The sequence below is a fragment of the Capricornis sumatraensis genome, chromosome 6 (genome assembly GCF_032405125.1).
Source record: "Capricornis sumatraensis isolate serow.1 chromosome 6, serow.2, whole genome shotgun sequence".
Taxonomy (NCBI): Eukaryota; Metazoa; Chordata; class Mammalia; order Artiodactyla; family Bovidae; genus Capricornis; species Capricornis sumatraensis.
The window spans coordinates 48,065,683-48,093,575 of record NC_091074.1 but is presented as its reverse complement, the minus strand read 5'-3'; the positions used below and the strand labels follow the sequence as shown (position 1 = coordinate 48,093,575).

Sequence of the window (27,893 nt, the reverse complement as noted above, 5' to 3'; positions counted from 1 at the left end):
CAGAGAAATAGAACAATGAAAGAAAACTGCAGGAGGCTACGAAGGTGTACCTCATAGGAGGAGGGGGTGCCACGGAAAGCCATGAGACCTGAAAGGCAAATAGAAGTGACCCAAACAAAGTCAGGAAGAAGCAGTCTAGACAGAGGGCATGTGCGAAGGGCCCATAGCAGAAAAGAGCTCGTGTCTGAGGAGCTGGAAGAGGGACCATTAGGTCAGGAGTGAGAAGGGAGAATACAGAGGAGGTAAGACTGCTGGTGGACCCGCACACGTGCTGTCATCACTACATTGTGTGAAGAGAGAACATAGTTCTTGTCTCCTCCTGGACTCTTGTCCACCACATTTCTAGGTGCTTTGTACTGAAAGCAGGAAACTGAAATTGTTTTAGCAAATCAAGAAGAAGCACTTAGGCTGCTTACTTACATAGGACAGCAGCTTAAAAATATTTCTGTTCATGTGCACGGTATTTCTTCAGAGGGTAGCCTGGTCTGTCGAGGATATTCTGTACTTCAGAGATGGATTCTTCCTATAACACAAACAAATCCAGCAACTGCATTACTCATAATGTAATACAGGTCAATGATATTGCATGCATAGTTTTGCATTTAGGAGATCTATGAATCCCATGTATGCCATATATGTTGTGTTCATGATATATGTATGTATGTAGATACTATTTTTTTCCCTCTCTTCCTTTCTTTTTCTTCCCTCTTCCCTCCCACTTTCCCTTCTTCCCTCTCACTTTCCCTCCCTCCTCTCTTTCTTTCTTCCTCTTTACATTTTAAAGGGATTCCCCTACTTGAAAAGATTTGGAATTAACAAAGCAAAACAAATGACTCTGCAGAGAGGCAATAAAATACTTCACCACCCAGGTAATTATAAGATCATTTATAAGTATGATCCTATAAATCTAGGATATGTCAGCATTTAAATAAGTCAAGATAACCAATTCAACTACATGTTATAATTAAACCCAACTAAGGGGTGCACTGTCAACCTTCCATCTGAATTGGTTTGAACTGGTGACAGGCCACAGCTAATGGCTGTGCACCCGCCATAGAGGAGTACTGAGTATATCTGTCTATGGATCAGAAACACTCCCCTCAACCCCAGTCAAGTCCAATAGTCAAAAACACCTGATTAACTTTGAGGAAAACTTTCTTCCATGTTGTGGGCTCACATAGACCACACACGTCCCCGGATTCTTCCCTGCACTGGGATTCCTGCCCAGAGTGGAAGTGAACGTGCTTCAGGCGAACACTGTCTTCTCTAAGTCCTCTCACATGACCATGCTCCCCCTCACTTCAGGACTTCTGCCTGATGGACCCTGTGCTCTAAAGTATTAATGACTACTACTCATCGCTCAGATTGCAGCTCCACTGTCTCTTCCTCAGGAAAGCCTGCCCAGAGTGCCAACCAGGTCAAGCACTCCCTTTCATGGGCTCTCAGCATACCATGTACCTCCTTGGTGAGCATCACAATTTTACACTTGTTTCTGCAGTTACGTGATTAATGTCTATCTCCCCTGCTAGACTGTGAGATCCAGTTCCCATATTATTTTGTCAGCAAAGATGTCATTTCATCAGAAGTCCTGATCTTGTTTAGGTGTTGCTGAGCTCTGTGGGATGTCAGAAGACTGCAGACCCTTTCATGGATCTTCTTCCACGTGGACTGGGACCCGGGGTGGGGCCTGTTCAACAGAGTAAACAGGGTGGAGTATCATGTAGCTGATAAAAGGATGCTTATAACTTAGAAGTGAGAAAAAAGCAGCAATATACAAAACAGTGTGCAGAGTGTAGTTTCAATGTCTTTATTAAACCTACACCTAAGGAAAGCGCCAGGAATAAAACCAGCCAAGATGTTAAAAATGGTCTGTGTCTGGGTGTGTATTCCTTTTCTTCTCTGTACTTTACTATTTTAGATATTTCTCCAAAGAACAAACCCTGCTTTTATAATTTAAAAATGTAATCCAAAAATTTTTAATACAAAATTTAATCCCTACTGTTTCCACCATAAGGATCTTATTTTATGTTATTTCCTTTAGGCCCTCCAGACATAAATTTAACCACAGGTCTTAACAGTGTCTTCTGGTTCCTCAAACATGAAGCATTTTCTCCCTTTCACAGGCACTTTACAGGACTTCTTCCTTGGGTAGAATGCTGCCACCCACAACCCTCACCCCACTTGTGTTGAGTCCTTACCACCCATCAGAGCTCAGTTCAGTTATTGAGTTCTCCGGAAAAGTTCCTTCCTATAGAGGAGGTCAGCTTCCCTACTTCAGGCACTTAGAGACAATTCATCCCTCATTCATAGCACTTTCCCCAGTGGATATTTTGTCATTATTTGGTTGATGTCTGTCTTTTCTCCTACGATGAAATTGGGAGTGAGACTCCTAGGCTAATAGCTCATCTCAGGGCTCTGTGGGTACTGAACAACAAATGGGAATTTACTACAGATTACTTGAATGATGAATTCATTCATTCATTTTTGGGAGGAGAATGAGTGCCAATTCTTAAACTGAGGCAGAATTTGCAATTTGATTATGAAAAGCACACTGAAAAGATATTGTCTTTAAGTGCCAACAATTTTTTTAGCAATTTGGACAAAATCATTCTCTTTAATTAATATATAATGAACACTGGAAATGACAGAGACATGTGGGAATCAGTCTAGTTGTTACACCACCACACTAATGATTCCCTCTGCAGTTGCCCCTCTGCAAGGTCTGGGATCCATACCCAGGCCACCCATCCTGGCTCCATGTAATGAGCACAAACCCTCTGGTTTCCAGGAAGACAAGACCAAGAGAATGACTGATGTACACAAATCCATTACCAACCCAGGAACATGACTCACAGCAAATGAAAGCACCACCTATGCTGCTGCTGTTAAGTCCCTTCAGTCGTGTCCGGCTCTGTGCGACCCCGTAGATGGTAGCCCACCGGGCTCCACCATCCCTGGGATTCTCCAGGCAAGAACACTGGGGTTGGGTTGCCATTTCCTTCTCCAATGCATCAAAGTGGAAAGTGAAAGTGGAAGTGAATCGCTCAGTCACGACCCCATGGACTTCAGCCCACCAGGCTCCTCTGTTCATGGAATTTTCCAGGCAAGAGTACTGGAGTGGGTTGCCATTGCCTTCTCCAAGCATCACCTATAGCACTGACCGTATTTAAAGGCAAGGCACATCATTCCTATACTCCTCTAAGAATTTTTAAGATGAAGGAGTAGAAATACTTTGAAGCTATAAATGAAGCTAGCATTTAAAAATAAGCACCAGCTGGACACTAACGGAGAAGGCAATGGCACCCCACTCCAGCACTCTTACCTGGAAAATCCCATGGATGGAGGAGTCTGGTGGGCCGTAGTCCATGGGGTTGCTAAGAGTCGGACACGACTGAGCGACTTCACTTTCACTTTTCACTTTCATGCATTGGAGAAGGAAATGGCAACTTCAGTGTTCTTGCCTGGAGAATCCCAGGGATGGGGGAGCCTCATGGGCTGCCACAGAGTCGGACATGACTGAAGCGACTTAGCAGCAGCAGGACACTGTAAATGTTTCTTCATTGGGCTTGAGTAACCAGTGCCAGAATGATCCCTATACTTGTTACTATATGCATTCAGCACTAAATCTGAAGATCTCTGAGAATGATGAGTCAATAGGCAAGGGTATTGCTATGCCTTGATTATAGCCTTATCCTAGTGCAGTGGGAAGAGTGAGGATAGGGGCTGAAGGGACGTGACACTATCCAGTCACTGGAGCTAGGAAACAGGCTCGAGTGTTCCTCCCACGTTTAGGACTACCATTTCCCCTGCAGCTAGTTAAAAGGGTTTTCCATTTCCTCCCTTAAAACCCTGGGCTAAATTCTCACTCCAAAACTCACCTTCCAACTCATCCCTGCAAACTTGGCCCTTGCTGATTTCAGTATTGTCAGCAGAAACTCAAAAGGTACTTCTCGTGTACGTCTATGGTCTGAGCAGGAGGAGACTGGCCCCAGTGGCTCACATGAAAAGAATAGTGAAGGAGGCAGAGGCTAAGCACTGGGAGCGAGACCAAGACCCATATGGTTGACTACCAGGAATCCCTGAGCATGTCTTACAGAACAGAAGATAAGGAAATTGCTGGTTAAAAATCCCTCTGTTTGCAACCTGCCTTATTGATTAAGCTTGCTTTAGTTTTTTTTTGTTGTTGTTGTTCTTTTTCTCTTCCTTAATTGCATACCCTCCAAGCTTCACATAGCCTAGGAAATATATCACAAGATTCCTTAACATCTTTACAGATAAAGCCTCTGACATTATGGATCACTCTAGTAATGGTGGGCTTAAGTTATTCTCCAAGAACATGGAGTTGGATCCTGTTTGATTCAAGACTGGTTGGGATCACTGATCCTAAAACTGTGTCTGCACAGACATCTGATGAATAATTCTTTTACATCAGAGGGCCAAAAACTCCACCCTCAAATCATGCCAGGCTCCTCCACTTCTGAACACACACCCCATGAAGAAGCATGTAACCTAGATATGCCTGGGTAAAGCACTGATTACTTTACTTTTCTCAACCTCCAATGGCATTTCCTTGACCTCCAACCACCTTTCCTCATGCCTAAGACCTCATTGCTTCTTTATCCCATAAATATCTCCACCCCGTGCCTTCGGGGAAGCTGATCTGAGACTTGTTCTCCCATCTCCTTACTTGACTGCTCTGAATAAATACTTTCTCTGCTACAAACCTCAGCACCCCCGCCTTGGGCTTGTTGTACACAGAGCGAACAAATCTGGAAAGAAACCCAGTGTTCAGGGCTACCTCTGTGATCACATTATGATCAATGGGGAATGGATTCTTCCCCAAGAATACAAAGGAAAGGAAAGTGAAGTTGCTCAGTCCTGTCCGACTCTTTGTGACCCCATGGACCGTAGCCTACCAAGCTCCTCTGTCCATGGGATTTTCCAGGCAATAGTACTGGAGTGGATTGCCTTTTCCTTCTCCAGGGGATTTTCCCAACCCAGGGATCGAACCCAGGTCTCCCATATTGAAGACAGATGCTTTACCGTCTGAGCCACCAGGGAAGTCTGAACAGCTGTCTTTATTCAGAACAGCTGTCTTAAAAATAGTATTTTCAGCGCCACTTCCCTGGAGGTTAAGGTGACAAACTATCCTGGTTGGCCCAGAACCGAGAGCTTTCCCAGAATGCAGGACTTTCAGGGTTAAAGCCAGGATGGTCTTAGGCAAACCAGATGACCCTTGTGTGACCATGCTATGCTTTTCCCTGATCAAGGCCTTATTTACAAAATCAGTCTGATTAGATTCAAATTTATCAGTTTAGAGTGACTTTGGACACACAGAATTTGCTGACTCATCAGAGATAAGTGATTGAAAAGAGATAAGTGATTGTCATCATTCTACAGTTCAACTGCGCTAATTCCTGTGACTGACTTGCAAAAGCTGCCACTTGCTATTTCCTCCTCCAGGGCAACTTCCCAACCCAGGCATCGAACTCATGTCTCTTATGTCTCCTGCATTTGCAGGTGGGTTCTTCACCACTAGTACTACCTGGGAAGCCTTCCAACTGAGCTCCAATTCTTTAGCTTGGTTTCCACAGCCCCCCTCTGACTATCAGCCTTGGCACCCACTCATCCCCCAGGTTGCTCTAACTTCTAGAAGCTGATAGCACTCCTTGCCTTCTCACCTCCATTCCTCCCCTCCATTAACTATCATAATCCAATCCCCTCCCCTCCAGGCCCCCATGAAAATGCCACCTCCTCCATGAAACATTCCAGAGTACCATCCTTCTCCTTTGTACTCTGATAGCATTTTGTCTGTACTGTTCTCAAAGTTCTGCCCTGTAGAAAGTTCCCTGTGTACATTAAAAAAAAAAATTCTCTGCTAGGTTAGAAGTTCTCAGAGATGAGGAGAAATGTTTTAAATGTTAACAATTCTATCTGAGGCTTAACAGGTCGACTATGTTTCCCTTCTGAGGCATGATATTTTTCCCGTGTCAGCAAATATTTATTAAATGTCTACTAAGTACCATGAATTAGTAACTGATTCTTCATGTGTCTTTTTTTTTTTTTTGGCCACATCACACAACATGCAGGATCTTAAATTTCCCAACCAGGGACTGGGATTGAACCCACGCCCCCAGCAGTGGAAGCTCAAAGTCTTAAGCCCTGGACCACCAGGAAAGTCTCCAACTGTATTATTTAGATGGAAATTACTGTCAAAACTTAACAATGCAGAGTAAAGCAGACTGGCCTATCCTTCATTCAAACCAACTATCTTGAAACTATTATCTTTGGTGCTACTTCCTTAGAGCTATGACCAACTGTCCTGGTTTGCCTTGGGACCAAGAAGTTTCCCACAATGCATGACATTCATGGTTAAAATCAGGACAGCTTGGGGCAAAACTGGATGGTTAATCACATTAGTAGGGAATGCAGATTGGAAAATAAAGGTTCCTGCTCTCAATCTCTGGTCTGCCCTCCAGACACATGCAACAAGGTTTGCTGTGTGTGTGATGATGATATAAATAAGCCAACAAACCACGTCTAGAAAAACAGAAAGAAACTATATCCACATATTAATCATGCTTGTCTTTGGGTGGTAGGACTGATAGGTGATTTTTTTACTCCTTTTCATTTTTATATAATTTCCAAACTTTCTATAGTGAGTTCTTTTATACTAGTGAAATCAAAAGCTGGGGTTCTAATATTCAGTTCAGTTCAGTCGCTCAGTCGTGTTCGACTCTGCGACCCCATGAACCGCAGGATACCAGGCCTCCCTGTCCATCACCAACTCCCAGAGTTTACCTAAACTCATATCCATTGAGTCGGTGATGCCATCTAACCATCTCATCCTATGTCGTCCCCTTCTCCTCCTGCCTTCAATCTTTCCTAACATCAGGGTCTTTTCAAGTGAGTCAGCTCTTCACATCAGGTGGCCAAAGTATTGGAGTTTCAGCTTCAACATCATTCCTTCCAAAGAACACCCAAGACTGATCTCCTTTAGGATGGACTGGTTGGATCTCCTTGCAGTCCGAGGGACTCTCAAGAGTCTTCTCCAACACCACAGTTCAAAAGCATCAAGTCTTCGGTGCTCAGCTTTCTTCACAGTCCAACTCTCACATCCATACATGACCACTGGAAAGACCATAGCCTTGACCAGATGGACCTTTGTTGGCAAAGAAATGTCTCTGTGCTTTTTTAACATGCTGTCTAGGTTGGTCATAACTTTTCTTCCAAGGAGTAAGCATCTTTTAATTTCATGGCTGCAATCAGCATCCACAGTGATTTTGGAGCCCAAAAATATAAAGTCAGCCACTGTTTCTACTGTTTCCCCATCTATTTGCTGTGAAGTGATGGGATTGGATGTCATGATCTTCATTTTCTGAATGCTGAGCTTTAAGCCAACTTTTAATGACAGATAATAATGGAGAAATAAATAGTATCTATGCCAACTGAGCTGCCTATCCCATTTTCAACAAACATTCTGAGATATGCTTTCCAGAGGTAAGAGAAAAATCTCAATTCTTACCCTAGGATTATTTTTCAAGGAATAATAATGTTTCATGTCAAGCTGCCCCAGCTGAATATTCCTAAGGAAGCAAACTGATAAAATGACCTGACTTTTACTCCTGTCAGACCACAAATCACTCTTCTAGCAAAGAGATGGGTGCTGGCTGCTGACCTTTCTCGGAGAAGGGGCTGATCCAGAAGAGGGCTGGGAGATGTGGAGTGCTGGGAGGTGTCAAATGAAGTTTCCTGGTGAAAATCAGCATCCCCTTGGTTACTGTAACTGGGCGAGGGCTTTCCAAACTTACTTGAATCTAAAGATGATGGTGATTCATTCCTTAAAACAATCCGTTCATCTGGCTCTTTGATAACCTGAGTGACAACGTGCATTCATCTTTAGTTATAGCTTTTGCTTTTGTTTGCTTAATTTAGAGCTTGGGGTTGGGTGGGACAAGGAAGAGAACTGGGGGCAAGAAGACAGAATACCTGTCCCCAGGATCTCCTGCAAATACAAGAGGAGTGGGAGCAGAGAAGACTAGAGAGAAAATGCTCAGGAGTCAAGGGCAAGGAAAGATAACCAAATTCATTTGGTATATATTAACGAGCCAAAATAAACTCATGCTCTGAATTTTGATTTGTGAGGACTAGGGATTATTGTGTTGGGAAAGAAAAAATGTTTAGACAAAATATTTAAAGTCTATGTCAAAGGAAGCTGAGAGTACTCCATTTTCTTTGCGTATATCCATTGTCATGTTGTAACATGGAAGCTTGCACCTTCACCTGAACAAGCCAATCAGACTTTAAGAACAAGTGATTGACCACCTCTCTATATTCAATTCGATAAAAAGCAATGACAATTACTACTGATAAAGTAGGTATTGAACCTACATACACTTTCACTGGTGACTCATCCTACAAATGAAAGGAGTTTATATGAGGGGAAAAAACCAACTAAAGCAAAGCAACTCAGGTTAAACTACAGCAATTCCACAAGCAACATGAGCTAGAAATGTATTTTCAACTGCTCATGGGAGAGAGCACAATAATTGACATTATATAGCTGGTAATAAATCATTTTACAAATGCTACTTCTAAAATTACCTTCACGTTAGCTCCAAGGCTGTCAAGAGAAGACGCTAGAAGAAAAACAGGTGTTTCAATGACTCATTATTACCAGTTACTCCTAAAGCTGCTATTAAATTTATTGCACAGCAGTACAAAAACATTACACAATGAATGAATTATTAGAGAACTTAAATGATCCCTTGTAAATCATACCATCACTTTTAATTCTCCCTGAAGTCATAGAAATTCTATGAGTTTTTTTCTGTCCTCTTGAGGTAAACAATAACGTTATATTAATGGCAGTACGTATGGATATAAGAAGGGTAAAAGTGAGTCTAAAGTGAAGCAACAAGTTCAGTAGCCCTTGGGCAGCTTGGAAAACACATTTGCCTAGGTGTCCACAGCCTAAAAGAAAACCATGTGGCTCAATATAAAATTCAAAGCCTCTGCCTCTCTGGCATTCCCTTTATATTAGGTTTACATAAAATCCTACTTACACAGAAACTCTGAGTATACTTGTCCAAGACAGACAAAAACGAATACATGAGAGCTTGAGAAAACAACACAGCAAAAGTGAAAATCATTATGATTACATTAAGTAGATCTAATACCAGAGAATGATGAGAATTACTAGAAGTAATAAATACACAGACAAAACCAAGACTAAATGAGATTGTTCCAGATTGAAAATAAAATGCTCTTGAAATGAATATTTGCAAGGCTATGCTAAGACCACCATGGCTTCCCCCAGCTGACAAGGGACTGCTGATTCCCCATGCCACTAGTGATAAGAAGGAAGATATAAAAAGGGATTTTTTTTTTAAAGCATCTGAATTGTCATATTCTTTGGGCATGCATGTATGTATGTGGCCATCTTGTCCCAAAAGCTCTCTTCTACCACACTCCCAGCTGAGCAGGGAATCAGTAGTGCTAAGGCCCTTTTTAGCTATAGCCACAAACCTGCCCTTTTGCCTAGGAACTCCCTTGCTACTGATCCCAGGGGGCTTGCCCTTGTTCCCTTGGTTCTCAAAGTGTTGTCCATGGACCAGCAGCATCGGTATCACCTGGAAGCTTGTTAGAAAAGAAGGATTCCAGGTCCCACCTCAGCCCTATGGAATCAGAATCTGCAGTTTAACAAGACACCCAGGTGATTCAAATGCACATTGAAGTTTGAGAAGCACTGCTTTATTCTACCTTAGGCCCGGATGAGTGAGCTGACAGGTGACCTAAGGAAAGGTCTGACTTGGAAGCTACAGGGATTCCAAGGATCTGAGCCCAGAGGTCTGAACGTCTTCTCTAAATGTAGGTGTGCCAAAAACTTGATGTGTGACCTGTACACACTCTAACCTCTCTGGAACCTTAGTTCTCCACCTGCCAGGATTAAGAAGAGACAAAGGCCGAGACCTATGCGATACATGACCCCATTGTTATTTAGCTAGCATTAAGCCCAGCTGTGCTCCCCAGGGAAGGACACTCTCTGTTGCTTGATTTCAAGGTAATGGGTAAGACAGTGCTGTTTTTATGGGCTACATGGGTGATTTTCAATCTAAATATCAGAGAAGATGAAGCATTTTCTGCCTGAAATTCCATCACCTGTCTTTGACTTGTTGCTATAAAACAGTCACCGTGATCCAAGAGAATACTGGCTTGAGTTATCACAAGAGACTGTGCAGCCCCTTAAAAGTAGAAACCCTTCAGGCTAAGATAGAAAACCTGTTGTCAGGGATGGTGTCAGTCCAGGTCAGGAGAATGGGCTATGACCATCCCTTTCTAGCCTAAGAATTAATTCAGAAATGGTTGAAATTCACTGCCATGACATTCAGTACTGACACAGGTTCATGTATTTCACTCATAAAGTTCAGCTGAGTTAAAGTTCAGTTCAGTCACTTAGTTGTGTCCGACACTTTGCAACCACAAGGACTGCAGCACGCCAGGCTTCCCTATCCATTACTAACACCAGGAGCTTGCTCAAACTCATGTCCAGTGAGTCGGTGATGCCATCCAACCATCTTATCCTCTGTCATCCTCTTCTCCTGCTGCCTTCAATCCTGCTCATCATCAGGGTCTTTTCCAATGAGTCAGTTCTTCACATCAGGTGGCAAAAGGATTGGAGCTTCAGCATCAGTCTTTCCAATGAATATCCAGGGCTGATTTCCTTTAGGATTGATCGGTTTGATCTCCCTGCTGTCCAAGGGACTCTCAAGAGTCTTCTCCAACACCACAGTTCAAAACCATCAATTCTTTGGTGCTCAGCTTTCCTTATGGTCCAACTCTCACATCCCTACATGACTACTGGAAAAACCATAGCTTTGACTAGACAATCTTTGTCAGCAAAGTATGTCTCTGCTTTTTAATATGCTGTCTAGCTTTTCTTCCAAGGAACAAGTATCTTTTAACTTCATGGCTGCAATCACCAACTGCAGTGATTTTGGAGCCCAGAAAAGAAAGTATGTCACTGTTTCCATTGTTTCCCCATCTATTTGCCATCAAGTGATGGGACTGGATGCCATGATCTTAGTTTTCTGAATGTTGAGCTTTAAGCCGGCTTTTTCACTCTCCTCTTTCACTTTCATCAAGAGGCTCTTTAGTTCCTCTTAACTTTCTGCCATAAGGGTGGTGTCATCTGCATATCTGAGGTTATTGATATTTCTCCCAGCAATCTTGATTCCAGCTTGTCCTTCTTCCAGCCTGAATATCCAGGGCTGATTTCCTCTAGGATTGATTGGTTTGATCTCCCTGCTGTCCAAGGGACTCTCAAGAGTCTTCTCCAACACCACAGTTCAAAATCATCAATTCTTTGGTGCTCAGCTTTCCTTATGGTCCAACTCTCACATCCATACATGACTACTGGAAAAACATGTAGTAGACGCATGATGTACTCTGCATATAAATTAACCAGTAGGGTGACAATATACAGCCTTGATGTACTCCTTTCCCAATTTGGAACCAGTCCATTGTTTCATGTACAGTTCTAACAGTTGCTTCTTGACAGACATACAGATTTCTCAGGAGGCAGGTTAGGTGATCTGGTATTCCCATCTCTTTCAGAATTTTCCAGTTTGTTGTGATCCACACAAAGGCTTTGGTGTAGTCAATGAAGCAGAGGTAGATGTTTTCTGGAATTCTCTTGCTTTTTCTATGATCCAACAGATGCTGGCAATTTAATCTCTGGTTCCTCTGCCTTTTATAAATCCTGCTTGAACATCTGGAAATTCTCGATTCATGTACTGTTGAAGCTTGGCTTGGAGAATTTTAAGCATTACTTTGCTAGCGTGTGAGATGAGTGCAATTGTGTGGTAGTTTAAACATTCTTCGGCATTGCCTTTCTTGGGATTGAAATGAAAACTGACATTTTCCAGTCCTGTGGCCACTGCTGAGTTTTCCAAATTTGCTAGCTATTGAGTATAGCACTTTCAAAGCATCATCTTTTAGGATTTGAAATAGCTGAGCTGGAATTCCATCACCTCCACTAGCTTTGCTCATAGTGATGTTTCCTAAGACCCACTAGACTTTGCACTCTAGGATGTCTGGCTATAGGTGAGTGATTACACCATTGTGGTTATCTGGGTCATTAAGATCTTTTTCATATAGTTCTTCTGTGTATTTGCCACCTCTTCTTAATATCTTCTGCTTCTGTTAAGTCCATACCGTTTCTGTCCTTTATTGTGTCCATCTTTGCATGAAATGCTCCCTTGGTATCCCTCATTTTCTTGAAGAGATCTCTAGTCTTTCCCATTCTATTGTTTTCCTCTATTTCTTTGCATTGATCACTAAGGAAGGCTTTCTTATCTCTCCTTGCTATTCTTTGGAACTCTGCATTCAGATGGGTGTATTTTTCCTTTTCTCCTTTGCCTTTAGCTTCTCTTCTTTTCATAGCTATCTGTAAGGCCTCCTCAGACAACCATTTTGTCTTTTTGTAATTCTTCTTCTTGGAGATGGTTTTGATTGCCACATCCTGTACAATGTTACGAACCTCCATTCATAGTGCTTCAGGCACTCTATCAGATCTAATCTTTTGAATCCATTTGTCACTTCCACTGTATAATCCTAAGGGATTTGATTTAGGTCATACTGAATGGTCTAGTGGTTTTCCCTGCTTTCTTCAATTTAAGTCTGAATTTGGCAATAAGGAGTTCATGATCTGAGCCTTAGTCAGCTCCTGGTCTTGTTTTTGCTGACTGTATAGAGTGTCTCCATCTTCAGCTGCAAAGAATATAATCAATCTGATTTCTGTATTGACCATCTGGTGATGTCCATGTGTAGAGTCATCTCTTGTGTTGTTGGAAGAGAGTGTTTGCTATGACCAGTGTGTTCTCTTGTTGTAACCGTTAGCCTTTGCCTTGCTTCATTTTCTACTCCAAAACCAAACTTGCTTGCTACTTGCCTATTACAGATATCTCTTCCTGCTTTTGCATTCCAGTCCCCTGTGATGAAAAGGATATCTGTTTTTGGTGTTAGTTCTAGAAGGTCTCGTAGGTCATCATAGAATTGTTCAACTCCAGCTTCTTTGGCATTAGTGGTTGGGGCATAGGCATGGATTACTGTGATACTGAATGGTTTGCCTTGGAAATGAACAGACCACCAGGGGGATGTCTTAACCTAGAAATTCTTAATGTATAATCTAGGGCCTCCCTATGGGTCCCCAAGACCTCTTAGGAACTCTGCAAGGTCAAAACTATTCTCCTAATAGTAAGACATACTCTGTCTTTTTCATTCTCATTCTTTTATGACTATATAACAGAGTTCTCCAAAAGCTATATATGTCATGATGTCACCACTCTGATGGCTAATGTGTGCTTGTATATTCTTGTGTTTTATAAATTCCTCAATGTTGACAGATATCATTCACAAACAGAAAAGTTCAGTATGACTCTCAATAATAGCACAAAAGGGTCCTGAAATCTAAATGTCTGAGAACCCCTGCCTTAACCTCACTGTTTCAGAGAGAAATGGCTCTCCTCCTTGCTGACATGCAGTCTTGTAAAGGAAGTGTTGCCTCTCCTGATCTCCATCAATTCTCTACTGCATCTGATCCTAAGAAATGGTGAGTCTTATTTGTTAGCTATCTGTGGTGCCTTTTCAAGGAGATCCCATCAAGACAAGATGTTCTCTGCTTTTCCAACAGTCACAACCAGAACACACTCAGTGGTGACACTCCTTGGGGGAAGTCTCCCCAGTTCCTCCTAGGGAAACTCTGAAACAGAAGGCATCTCTGCTGATGACTCTGCTCGTGGGAACCCCCTCCCTGGAAACTCCCAGTGACAGGGCACCTGAGAATTAGACCCTGAGTTTCCAGACAAATGTGTGATTCCTCAGAATGAAAGAAGACTTAGAGGTAGGATGCATTTGTTCCCATGGGGAAACTACACAGGAGTAACAAGAAAATTGAATACCTCTTCTCACTGGAAATGGAAAGTTTGAAAAGTTAGGTTTTCTTCTAGACTTCTGGGAATGATGCTGTGAACTGTTCTCACCAAAGGGCTTTGCACTGTCCACCTGAAAGGAAAGGAATGAGACCTGAACTCACTGTAGCTTGTATTACTCTCTCCTCATTCCCTGTAGTACCTTTCTCTCCTTCAATCACAATCATGCAGGTGAGAAAAGAGAAGGTTGGGAACAGATTAAATCACAGCCTCTGAGTATATAAAATGTTATAACCAATAGGGAAACCTGTTTGTCCCTACTTTCACTGAGGTTAGAACACAAAGATATGGGCTAATATGACACAGATCATATTCTAACCACTGGTAAGGCCAGTAAAGAGCAAGTGGAGTTTGTTTAACATTCTTTTAAAACAGGAAAGCTTCATATTCTGAGCAGTACTGGCCTAGGTGGGGTCCTCCCTGAAGACAAGGAATTTTCATAAGGTGATCTTTCAGCCTTCCACATCCCCTTTCAGTCTGAGTGTCTATATCCTTGAAAAAAAGAACACTGGTGACTGTATTATTTTAGGTAAGGTGATCACATTTTCCTACATTCAACAACATGATCAACAAGTCAAAATACTTGAAGTAGAGACTCTTCCAGAATGTCTATGACATACAGTTGCTTAATTTTCTTCATAAAACCCTTGTTTTTCATTTTTTTAATGTCAAGAAGTCATGTTATACTACTATTCTTCATTCTACTACAAGAAATAATTTTATTAGAATTTACAATCTTGACAACATCAGGTCCTCTACATTTTAATTTTTCTACTTAAACATCAGATATCATCAGGAAATCTAGCTAAATAAGAGAGTTAATATCTATAAGCCCTTAGGAAAGAGCTTGGCACATAGTAAAGACTGTATATGAATTTGTTAAATAAAAGTATCATGTAAATTTTAATTCCCTAAGAAAACTTCCAACATTTTAAGGTTATTTAGTTCATAATGGCATACACTAAAGTTGTGTATTTTATTAAAATATATATCAAATGGAATAAATCAGACCCAATATACTCAATTTAACAATATTTGTATGAAACTATGTTTAGAGTGCTAGATTTTGCCAGACATTTTTACAGGTTACCTGAAGAAAACACCTATCCTGTATTTTCTAGCCAAACATCTCTGTTCTACCTGCAAACCAATGCTATAACCAGTCATCTTAAAAGCACCTTGACTTGGGGATTTACCATGCTTCATTTCTTGTGTCTAATATACAAATATCACACAGGTAATTCTGAGTCAAATTATCAACTTGACAATAATATCAATCATTAACATTCTGGAGAATAAATGAACTACAGTGTAGAACAGAGTTCATGAAAAACAGGAACTATATTCATTGAAAAGTTGCAGGATATAAAATTAGCACACATATAAAATTAGAAATCCCTTGATTCCTATACACTAACAATGAAAGAACAGAAAGAGAAATTAAGGAAACAATTCCATTCACCATTGCAATGAAAAGAATAAAATACATAGGAATAGATCTACCTAAAGAAACAAAAGACCTATATATAGAAAACTATAAAACACTGATGAAAGAAATCAAAGATGACACAAATAGATGGAGAAATATACCATGTTCATGGATTGGAAGGATCAATATAATGAAAATAAGTATACTACCCAAAGCAACCTATAGATTCAATGCAATCCCTATCAAGCTACCAACAGTATTTTTCAGAGAATTAGAACAAATAATTTCACAATTTGTATGGAAATACAAAAAACCTTGTATAGCCAAAGCAATCTTGAGAAATAAGAGCAGAACTGGAGGAATCAACCTGCCTGACTTCAGACTATACTGCCTGCCTGTAGACTATACTACAAAGCTATAGTCATCAAGACAGTATGGTACTGGCACAAAGACAGAAAAATAGATCAATGGAACAAAATAGAAAGCCCAGAGATAAATCCATGCACCTATGGATACCTTATCTTTGACAAAGGAGGCAAGAATATACAATGGAGAAAAGACAATCTCTTTAACAAGTGGTGCTGGGAAAACTGGTCAACCACCCATAAAAGAATGAAACTAGAACACTTTCTAACACCATACAAAAAAATAAACTCAAAATGGATTAAAGATCTAAACGTAAGACCAGAAACTATAAAACTCCTAGAGGAAATCATAGGCAAAACACTCTGACATAAATCACAGCAGGATCCTCTATGACTCACCTCCCAGAGTAATGGAAATAAAAGCAAAAATAAACAAATGGGACCTAATTAAACTTAAAGCCTTTTGCATAAAGAAGGAAACTATAAGCAAGGTGAGAAGACAGCCTTCAGAACAGGGAAAAATAATAGCAAACAAAGCAATTGACAAAGATTAATCTCAAATATATACAAGCAGCTCCTGCAGCTCAATTCCACAAAAATAAATGACCCAATCAAAATATGGGCCAAAAAACTAAACAGACATTTCTCCAGAGAAGACATACAGATGGTTAACAAACACATGAAAAGATGCTCAACATCACTCATTATCAGAGAAATGCAAACCAAAACCACAATGAGGTACCATCTCACACTGGTCAGAATGGCTGCTATCAAAAAGTCTGCAAACAATAAATGCTGCAGAGAGTGAGGAGAAAAGAAAACCCTCTTACACTGTTGGTGGGAATGCAAACTAGTACAGCCACTATGGAGAACAGTGTGGAGATTCCTTAAAAAACTGGAAATAGAACTGCCATACGACCCAGCAATCGCACTGCTGGACATACACACTGAGGAAACCAGAATTGAAAGAGACACATGTACCTCAATGTTCATTGCAGCACTGTTTACAATAGCCAGGGAATGGAAGCAACCTAGAGGTCCACTGGCAGATGAACGGATAAGAAAGCTGTGGTACATATACACAATGGAATGTTACTCAGCCATTAAAAAGAATGCATTTGAATCAGTTCTAATGAGGTGGATGAAACTGGAGCCTATTATACAGAGTGAAGTAAGCCAGAAAGAAAAACACCAATACAGTATACTAATGGATATATATGGAATTTAGAAAGAAGGTAACGATAACCCTGTATGTGAGACAGCAAAAGAGACACAGATGTATTGAACAGTCTTTTGGACTGTGGGAGAGGGCGAGGGAGGGATGACATGGGAGAATGGCATTGAAACATGTAAAATATCATATGTGAAACAAATCGCCAGTCCAGGTTTGATGCATGATACAGGGTGCTCAGGGCTGGTACACTGGGATGACCCAGAGGGATGGGATGGGGAGGGAGGTGGGAGGGGGGTTTAGGATGGGGAACACATGTATACTCATGGTGGATTCAAGTCAATGTATGGCAAAACCAATACAATATTGTAAAGTAAAATAAATTAATTTTTAAAAAGAAAAAGAAAAATACCAGTACACATATTATTGATAGGATGTGTTCAGGATGGGGAACACATGTACACCTACGCGGATTCATGTCAATGTATTGCAAAAACCACTACAATATTGTAAAGTAATTAGCCTCCAATTAAAATAAATAAATTAAAAAAAGAAAAACAGGAACTAATACTACAAGTGTTTTTAACATGATAAAAACATATGTAACTGTAAAGAAATGAATCTGCATATACAGTATAATTATAATTTTGTGGTAAAAATAAGGCCTTATGAATATCAAAAAAGTCAAAAGAAAATGTATCAAGTTAAACAATGATTTTATTATTCTAGTGAACCTACGGGTAATTTTTTTTCTTAACTTTTCTGTATTTTCCTTTACTTTTATAGTAGTTGAAAAAAATTAAGACTATGAAAACAAGTGTGATTAAATTTGCCCACTACTTCCTGATGGCTAAATCTAATATAACTTTAATTAAGGACTTTGACTATGGCATATCATTGCTTCTTCCTGCAGCCACATGTTTCCTACTCTTCAAGTGAGGCCTGGTGAATTCCCTAATGGTCCAGTGGTAGAGAATCCGCCTTGCAGTGCAGGGGACACGGGTTTGATCCCTGGTCAGGGAACTAAGATCCCACATGCCATGGAGCAACTAAGCCCATGCACTGCAGCTAGAGAGTCCATGCACCACAATGAAAAGATCCCTCATGACTCAACAAAGAGCTCGCATGCCACAACCAAGACTGGAGGCAGACAAATAAATAAATATATATTTTAAAAAGCTGGCCACTGAACAATGATCTTACTATGAAAACTCAAGCAGTTTTCTTAAAACTGATGAGGCTTTAGTTTCAGATTTGTACAGAGTATGTGCCAGCCTTTGATATGAATCTTCTACTACTGTCAGTTCATTGATCTTCCTGGATAGTGGCAGGTTGTCCTATGCAGATAACACTATTAATAATTAAATTATTTTTAATTCTAAAATTAAAAATAGGGATAGCAGACATTTACTCAGCAAGTCCTCTGTACAAGACATCTTTATAGGAGTTTCCTGAAAATAACTCTAGGAAATGAAAATAATTTAATCATAATTATTATTAAATTTGAATTTCCTCTATTTATTTACTTACACATCTGTTATCATGGTCCAACCTTCCTTTATTCCATCCTCATTCACACCCTCACCATTCCAAAGGACTCTGAAAAATAATTTTAGGCTCACGTGTCTTACTACAAACGGAGGTTTGCTTTCTCCAGGTATTTTGAAAGTATATCCAAGGTTCAGCTGAGCTGGCTGGTCCTGGAAGAAACGCCTGGTGCAATATGGAGAGAGTGGCCGGGACTGCACGCCTGGGGGCACTCTGTCGAGATTACTCTCCCTTGGTTTCATCTTTACACAACTCAAGGGGAATTTTGGTCCATTTGGTGTAGATAAAGGCCTTCGTGACTTACATCTTTCGTCCTGAAACCCAAAGAAGAAACAATATTTTTAAAGAAGAAAGCTCAATCAGAATATAACTGTATTTAACTGAACTAAGGTAGAAGATTTAACATATCAGATTTATAAAACATGAACTCAGGGAAGGGCATTTAAAAATTTTTCTTCAGGTCAGCTTAGTATCACTAGTAGATTTAAATTATTAACAGTGAGATTTGTGACTTCCCTGGTGGTGCAGTGGTTGAGAATCCAGCTGCCAATGCAGGGGACATGGGTTTGACCCCTGGTGCAGGAAGATCCCACATGCTACGGAACAACTAAACCCATGTGCAGCTACTGAGCCCAGATGCCCCAGAGCCCATGATCTGCAGCAAGAGAAGCTACCACAATGAGAAGCTGACATGTACCAACCAAGACTCAGTGCAGCCAAAATGTAACAAAATTTTTTAAAAAAAGAAATTTAAAGTGAGTTTTATTTGTATTACGAGAAAGCTGGAAAGTATCAGACACCTCCATGCCCCATCAGATGATTGACAGATACAAAATACAGCGAGAGAGGGAGACAGAGAGAGAATTTGGCATATACTTGGGTTCAGAGATTTCACCTCAAGCAATTTATTTTAAGGAAAAAGTATGGCTGTATGTATAGCTATGGAAATTTTTAGAACAACTAAAAAATTAGAAGCCAACTATACTGGTGAGTAAGCACTTTTCTCTCAGCTCCAAACCCACCTTTCTATACTCAATTTTATGATACTGAACCCGCCACTGCAAATCCCCTTCTGCTTTCCTAGCTGTTCTGTTAGGCTCCACCACTAGACGGCGCTAGAGGAAGACTGCAAGACTAGAGAAGTAGAGAGATCACATAAGATCTCTACATTACGAGATTAAAACAAGATTAACAAAATGGAATGGAAGAAAAAGAGCAATAAACTGAAAAGTCACTGTGCACATTTAAACAGACTGGAGAAAACAGTGAGTAAATAAGAAGAGACTAAAAAGCAGCTATTGCCTTCCTGAAAATTAATCACTGGTTTTCCATTGATGAGTTACAGTGCCCAGGGGATTAATGGATTTGCACAGATTAATGACCCTGCTTCTTCAGTGCCCCTAAATCCAAAGCCCACATTTTCAAGGTTTATTCTAGGACCCCATGTGAGGTCTACAAACTATATTCATTAATTCTCTGTATCATTTTAGAAAGGATTTTGCATGGTTGCAAAATCATGGGCAATGGGGTAAAACAAAAACAGAAAGAAATGAGTGTGAAGGGGAAATCAGGGCAAAACGAAGGTAGTGCTCAAGAATGCCCCAAGACCCTCACTGTTACCAAAAAAAAACAAGAACCCTCACTGTTACCAAAGAGGGGGCCCCAAATACAACTCTGACCTTCAGCCTCAGCACAAGAAAGAAGGAAACACTACTGTTGATAAAATCAAGAGTAAATGTCATGAAACAACAACAAAAACTAACTAGACTACAGGTCAAGCTTGTGACTGTAGCTTCTGGATCACGCTGTCCCACCAACTATGCCATGATGAATACCTGCCAAACATCATCACTCTAATGTGACAGGCTGAACAAGAAATTTTGCTATGTAAATTCAAACCTAGCAATAAGTCTCCAGGTTTCTGTCTGTCCAGTTGCATCTAAACTTGGTAAACCAAGCTGAGGTTGAAAGTTTTTAAATTTGTAGAGAAATCCCTGACATTTCTATCTCTGGATTCTTTATTATACTTACAAAATATCTGTTTCTATGCAGAAACACACGTTCTCTGATGGCTGTCCTTGTAGAAAACTCTATTTTAGGAGCAATGCCCTGAAAATAAAAGAAACAAATAAAATTATTGGAAAGAAGGTCTTTACTCATCCTATCCTAATGTGAAATTATCCAAGAACCTAAATGCTCTTTTGTGTAGCTGGAATAATCTACACACATTGTCTAAAATATATACCTAACAAATATATATATATATATATATATATATATATATATATATATATAATGGAATATTATTCAGCCTTTAAAGAGAAGGAAATCCTGCCATTTGTGACGGCACAGAAGAAACTAGAGGACACTATACTAAATGAAATAAGCCAGACACAAAAAGATAAACACTGCATATTTCACTTATATGTGGAATCTGAAATAGTCAAACTCAAAGAAACAGCTAATAGAATGCTGGTTGCCAAGAGCTGGAGGATGAGGGGAAAAGGGAAAAGTTAAGTCAAAGGATATAAAATTTCAGTTAGGCAAAATGAATATGTTCTAGAAATGGAATGTACAACAATGTGACATAGTTAACAATACCATTTTTAAAACACTTGTACTGGGGTATAGTTGCTTTGGGCTTCCCTGGTTGCTCAGTGGTAAAGAATCCACCTGCGATGTCAAAGATGCAGGATACCGGGTTCAATCTCTGGGTGGGGAAGATCCCTTGGAGAAGGAATTTACAGCTTACTCCAGTATTCTTGCCTGGAGAATCCTATGGACAGAGGAGCCTAGAGGGCTACAGTCCATGGGGTTGCAAAGAGTCAGAGACCACTGAGTGACTAACACACACACATACATATATTACCTCATTCAACCCTCATAATAAACCTATAAGGGAAGAACTATTATCAGTCCCATTTTACAGAGCAAGAAGCTAAGGTACACGGAGATAAGTAATTTACCCAAAATCACACAGCCATTGAGTGACAAAACTGGGCTTGAACCCAGATAACCTGAGTCTATACTTAGCCACTCTACATGAAGCTCCACTTAGCCCAGAGAGGAGGAGGAGGGTCCCCTAACAGTAAGGAAACCCACAGTCTGTAATGCAATCTTGTTCACCTATTTAACCTCAACTCCTGGCAGTGACTTACAGACGATAAGGAGGAATGTATTTTCTTTTTCATATAAGTACTCATTTTAGCATAACGGTTTAGAGCTGAAATTTACAGGCTATATCCTGTGCAATCCCCTTAGCAATGGGATGGTGGTAATGATGGTTAGGTCAATAATTGGATTTAACAGTAGGATTTTTTTAGAATCACTAAGGAAAAATTTATAAAGGGTACTCAGAGTACCTAAACACTAAGGAAAAATTAAAATTATTAACTAAAAATTAATAATTAAAAACAATATTCTTTCCGCCTAATTTACAAATTCAGTCTTTACCTAACAACAACAACCAAAAAACACAGATTATAAATCCCCTCAATATTCTTGACCTCAGCAGGAAAAGGAGGAAAAAAAGGCTGTTAGGGTAACAAGTGAAATGAAAAAAAATATGAAAGTACAAAGAAAAAGTCACATTGTACTGGAGAAAATAAATCTAATTCTTAATGAACTAATAACTGAAAATAAATGAAGTGAATAATTTGTCTGACCTTCCCGTGTCATTTATTCTCATGTCCTATAACATTAATGAAAAGAAATTGGACCCTGGGCTGAAATAAAAATGAGAGAATTAGCATAAGGCAGTGATTGAGTGCAAACTTCAAAGCACAACAGACCAGTGTGAGAATCCTAGATCCATTGCTCACCAGTTCTGTGACTCTGAGTACCCTTTATAAATTCTCCATACCAGCTTCCCCATGCCTAAAATGAGGAAACTAATAATAGCCAGCTTGCAGGGTTAAAAAGGATTGAATAAGACAATACTCCAACACAGGGCCTGGCATCTAGTGAGAATGCAATGAATATCAGCCGTTAGTAACACTTCAGCAATTTGTTTTATTTTTCCTTATAGAATATTTGAGAGAAATTGAGCTCTCTATCTCTTCACAAATTGTTTAAAATATACTTTAACTTCATTGAAATAACTGATACTTTACCTCTAATGCATGAAGATCTTCCTCAACAGTGTTAAAGCTCTTTCTCTTATGATTACCTGCGTTTATGAATAACTACAAATAAAACTTCCTGTAGGTTCTTCTTCCTAATTATGCCTATAAAGTAAACAGAGATAACATCTGGGAAAATATGAGAAAGTGTCTTTCTTCTTGTCTTGATACTTAGCTGGATACCAGCCCAATGTTTGCAAATGGAATTTATTTAATAGAAAACTTGGGCAAATCAAATTAATGTAAAGAGTATCTCCTACCTAATTCTCACCAGTTTTTAATCCCCTTTCTGCTTCTGAAGAGCAAAATCTCAATCATTCAAAATAATAAAGGCAAGCATCTCACAAGTACCACGGATATAAGTGATACACAAAGAACATCTCTGAGGGAAAAAAAAATGATGTCAGTGATATCCACCAGATCTTCAAAGATTATGGAGGGCTTAAAGTTATGGCCATCAGGAATTCTGATTAGGAGAACTTTTTTTTTTGACCATGCAGCACAGCTTGCAGGATCTTAGTTCCCAGGGAGAACTTTTGATCAATGCTTGGTGTTTGAAGTATCAGAACTAGAAGTTCTGTCATCATAAACAACATAGAAATAGGGGTTCTGTATGCCATCTATTCTGCACAGAACTCTCAAATGGAGACAATAACAACTCACTAAATTAAAATAATAGCCACTCATGGAGTAGTAACAGAAAAGTTGAGTATTAAATATGCTTTTTATAATTTACAAAGATATAGCCCTTAAAAGAGAGGTCATTTAAGGGACATAAAAGCAGAGAAAACTTTCAGAGTTTCTGCAATGTTAAAAATCATCCCAGATAATAACAAAATTAATATTTTGAACTTGGGTTCAGATAATGCCCCCGAAACAGTAACTGCTGTACTAGTAACTGCCATGTCTTTTAAGACCCCTCAATAATATCAGTCTGTCACATGTACCACAATGTTCACTGCAGCATTGTTTACAATAGCAAGGACCTGGAAGCAACCTAGATGTCCATCAACAGATGAATAGATAAAGCAGCTGTGGTACATTTATACAATGGAATATTACTCGGCCATAGAAAGAAATGAATTTGAGTCAGTACTTGAGGTGGATGAACCCAGAGCCTGTTATACAGAATGAAGTAAATCAGAAAGAGAAAAACAAATATCATATATCAGTGAATATATACAGAATCTGGAAAAATGGTACTGATGAACCTATTTGCAGGGCAGAAATAGAGATACAGACATGGAGAAGAGATCTGTGGACACAGCAGGGGAAAGAAAGGGTGGGACAAACTGAGAAAGTAGCATTGAAACATATACTTTACCATATATAAAATAGATAGCCAGTGGGAATTTGCTGTATGACATAGGAGCTGAACCTAGTGTTCCGTGACAGTCTAGAAGGTGTGAGGTGGGACAGAGGTTCAAGAGGGAGGGGACAAATGTATACCTATGGCTAATTCATGTTGATGTATGGCAGAAACCAACACAACACTGTAAAGCAATTATCCTTCAATTAAAAATATATAAATTTTAAAAATATCAGCCTGTGAACCTCTTGTCAGTTTCCCCTCCATTAAGTGGAGACCATAATACCTGCCTTGGCTGACTTAAGAGCAGTTATGAAGAAAATAAGGTATCACATGAAAAAAAACAAAGCAAGTCCACCTGCCAATGTAGGAGATGCGGGTTTGATCCCTGAGTTGAGAAGATCCCCCAGAGAAGGAAATGGCAACTCACTCCAGTATTCCTGCCTGAATAATCTCATGGACAGAGGAGCCCTTACAGTCCACAGCAGCACAGAGAGTTGGACATAACTGAGCAACTGAGCACACACACAGGCAGCACTACTCTATTTTACTGGTATTGTTACTAAAACAATAGCTATGATTAACTAAACTGATGCTACGTCTTTCAGTTAGTCTGCATTAACAGGAGATGATAAAACAGAGATATGGTTACCAAACTTATGGTTACCACAGGGAAAGAGAGGTGAGGGGGGATAAATTAACAGTTTGGGATTAGCAGATACAAACTACTATATATAAAATAAACAACAAGGTCCTAGTATAGCACAGGGAACTATATTCAATATTCTGTAATAAACCATAATGGAAAAGAACGTGAAAAAGACTATATAACAGTGTATATTGTTACATATAATATATATAACTGAATAATAATATATATCATATATATATATAACTGAATCACTTTGCTGTACACCAGAAACTAACACATTATAAAGCAACTATACTTTAAAAATATCTAAATTAAAAAAAAAAAGAAGAGGAGGTGAAAGAAGTAAGCCTTTTATAACTATGTGGTAATGTGAATATGGCAGTGACTTAGCCTGGTCAGACAAGACTCCCACGTCTCAGATCAATAGTGGGAATCGGCATCATTTAGTACTTTGAGTGGGCATCTCATCAGGGCTGCTAAAGAGAATAAAGGGGCACTAACCAAGATGAAGTGATCTGCCCACAGACAGGTCCTATTAGCAATAAAACATTCAGGTTCCAAGAATCCCTTTCCCAACAGAAGCCCAGCTAGGCACTGGTCACTTACTGGGAAGCCTTCAACTGTCTTCATGAGCACCTCCCTACACATCCCAGGGTGTGAAGGTGTCAGCCGTGGCTCAGGGAAGAGAAAGTCCCGTGTGTTTTCTTCATAGTAGGCCAACTCTTGCCACACTACAAATAAAGGAGAAAATGCATGAGTAGATATATATTCTGAAAATGATGTTATCTACATCATTTAAACTAAATAAAAGTTGGACCACTGATGGCAGAGACGACACTCAGATAAAAACAGATATTTTGATCACAGCACCTGGTATTCAAGAGGCAATGTCTTCTACTACTTTTTATCCCATGCATGATTTTCAAATGCCTTCCCAAGCATTGATCTAAAGCGTTGCTCCCCAAAATAAAATAAAAAAGAACATCTCTTTCCATCCATCCATCCTTCCATTCTTCACTTTGACAAATGTTTTCTAAGGACATACCATGGGCCAGGTCCTAGGGATAGAGCAGGAACAAGGTAGACAATGCTCTGTTCACCCAAAGGTTACAGTGTAGACTAGGGTTCAATAGATTCTGTGATGCAGGAATGTCAGTGTCCCAGTGGCCTAGAGAAAAGCCAGAGCTGTGGCTCTCAGCAGTACTGATACCAACCCCAGGAACATTTTGTAAATCTGTGGGGAAATTTCAAGGGCAGGAACCAGAGGTCAGGGTGCCTTGCAATGCCCAAGACACTCCTGCATAACTTTCTAACATCCTACAGACATTCTTTCAGGCAAGAAAACCTTTTTACAATTATCTGAGCCTGGAACCTAACTGTTACGTATAAACACAAAGATGTTTTTATTTTTTTGCACAATTTAAAAATACACTGAATTTTCAGGAATGCAGGTACCATGAAAACTAAGGAACAACTGTATTTTGCTTTGTCTAAATCTTTACCAAGATCCTTTCGGCACTGTGACTACTACAAATACTACAAATTTGAATACTATAAATACTATATACTAAATACTATACCTTGCTCAACATTTACATGTTAGTATACATCTCATTTTATTCTAAATCACTTTTCTTTGTACTTCTCCTTTATATTATGGCTGAATATTACACAAATTGTTTGCAGTGAGCTATATAAAGTTGGTTATATTATCTGTGGGGCTTCCCAGGTGGTGAAGAACCAGCCTGCCAATGCAGGAGACGTAAGAGGTGCAGATCCCCTAGAGGAAGCAATATACTCCAGTATTCTTGGCTAGAAAATCCCAAGGACAGAGGACCCTGTTGGGCTACAGTCTATGGGATTGCAGTCAAACACAACTGAAGAGACTTAGCACAGCACATATTACCGATGAATATTATTTCAATATGGTCAAAAGGATAATACAAAATACTCATCACCAAAAGATCATTTCAGGTGCAATATGATTAAGAATCGCTGAGCTAAAGGACAGAAAAGCTACCATCTTAGACCCCCTTGCCTACAAAGAAGGTGCTACACAGTGGTTTGGACCAAGAGCACCATCAAAAAAGTAACTGTAGTCAGTGAGGAAGCTTTACTGTTTAGTGATTCTTACTTTACTTGTGAGAGAAACTTGAAAGAGGGTAGTTTTTGTTATTTCAAATGTACAAAGTAATCAACCTTACATCAAATAATCTGATGGCTTAATGTCTTCCTACATATTCCATTTAATATGAATGTTAGATTCTAACAAGGATCAAAGTGCAAAAAGAATGTATTCTACATTTTTCATATTTTTCTACTCCTCCCTTCAAAAACATGCTCCAGCCACAATGAACTGATATGTCTTTCCCTCCTCTGCTATGTACTTCCTCAGCTTATGCTATTTCTTATAAAACATTCTTTCTTCCTTCCCATCCTGTTGAGATATTATGTAGTATGTTAGAGATACTGTAAGAAACACTAACAGTATCTTACAGTATCTCTAACATACTACAGACTATATAGCCCACCAGGCTTCTTTGTCCATGGGATTCTCCAGGGAAGAACCCTGGAGTGGGTTGCCGCTGTCTCTTTCAGGAGATAGTCCTGATTCAGGGAACGAACTTGCGTCTGTCTTCTGCATTGGCAGGTTCTTTACCACTAGCGCCACCCGGGGAAGCCCATCTCCAACAAAACAGGTCCAAAAGAGAACTTGATTTTTTCCACAAATAAGCTCTCCCATACCTTCCTATTAGAGGAACCAGGTCTAGTTAATCAACCCAATACTCCAGTCTCTATCCATTGTTCCACTCTTTCACTCCTTATAGTCATCCATTAGCAAGTCCTGTTGACTACATCTTCAAAATTAATCTAAATTCTATTCCCTTCTATTGTTACAGCTACCACCATGGTCTAAACCCCCACCTCCTCTCTCCTGGACTGCCACCATGACCTCCTAGCTAGCTAGTCTCCCTGCTTTCATTATCCCTGTACTCAAATCTATTCTTCACATACCATGACATTATTTCAGATTTTGACTCTGACCTACTTAAAATCTTCCAACAGGCTTGCTATCATATTAGAATAAAATAAAAGTATCTCATCCTAGCCTTTAAGACTCTTTATATATAATAAGACTCTAATAACCTCTCCTACTTCATTACCACTCTCCTTAATGACTCCATAGCATCCCTTCAGCCCTTCTTGCTGTCCCTCAAACACATACATCTACCTTTAATGTTTGTCCTGCTGTTTTCCCTAGATGCATGGCCTAATGAAGACACTTGTTGTTGTTCAGTCACCCAGC

At 39.8% G+C, this 27,893-nt stretch overlaps 1 protein-coding gene across 3 annotated transcripts in view; it reads right to left on the bottom strand.

Annotated features, from left to right (window-relative positions):
- Positions 1-433: 433 nt before the first annotated feature.
- SPATA6L (spermatogenesis associated 6 like) overlaps positions 434-27,893 on the bottom strand; it is a 54,676-nt gene continuing 27,216 nt past the window's right edge. For 2 of the 3 annotated variants that reach the window (XM_068974474.1, XM_068974475.1), the window contains 8 exons: positions 25,193-25,317; positions 20,536-20,613; positions 18,579-18,818; positions 13,962-14,064; positions 8,605-8,639; positions 7,679-7,875; positions 1,596-1,687; positions 434-525 (listed from right to left, as the gene is read on the bottom strand). In XM_068974474.1, coding sequence (XP_068830575.1) covers positions 434-525; positions 1,596-1,687; positions 7,679-7,875; positions 8,605-8,639; positions 13,962-14,064; positions 18,579-18,818; positions 20,536-20,613; positions 25,193-25,317 — 962 coding nt within the window. The remainder of the gene's footprint in view (positions 526-1,595; positions 1,688-7,678; positions 7,876-8,604; positions 8,640-13,961; positions 14,065-18,578; positions 18,819-20,535; positions 20,614-25,192; positions 25,318-27,893) is intronic. The other variant, XM_068974476.1, reaches the window with a different exon arrangement.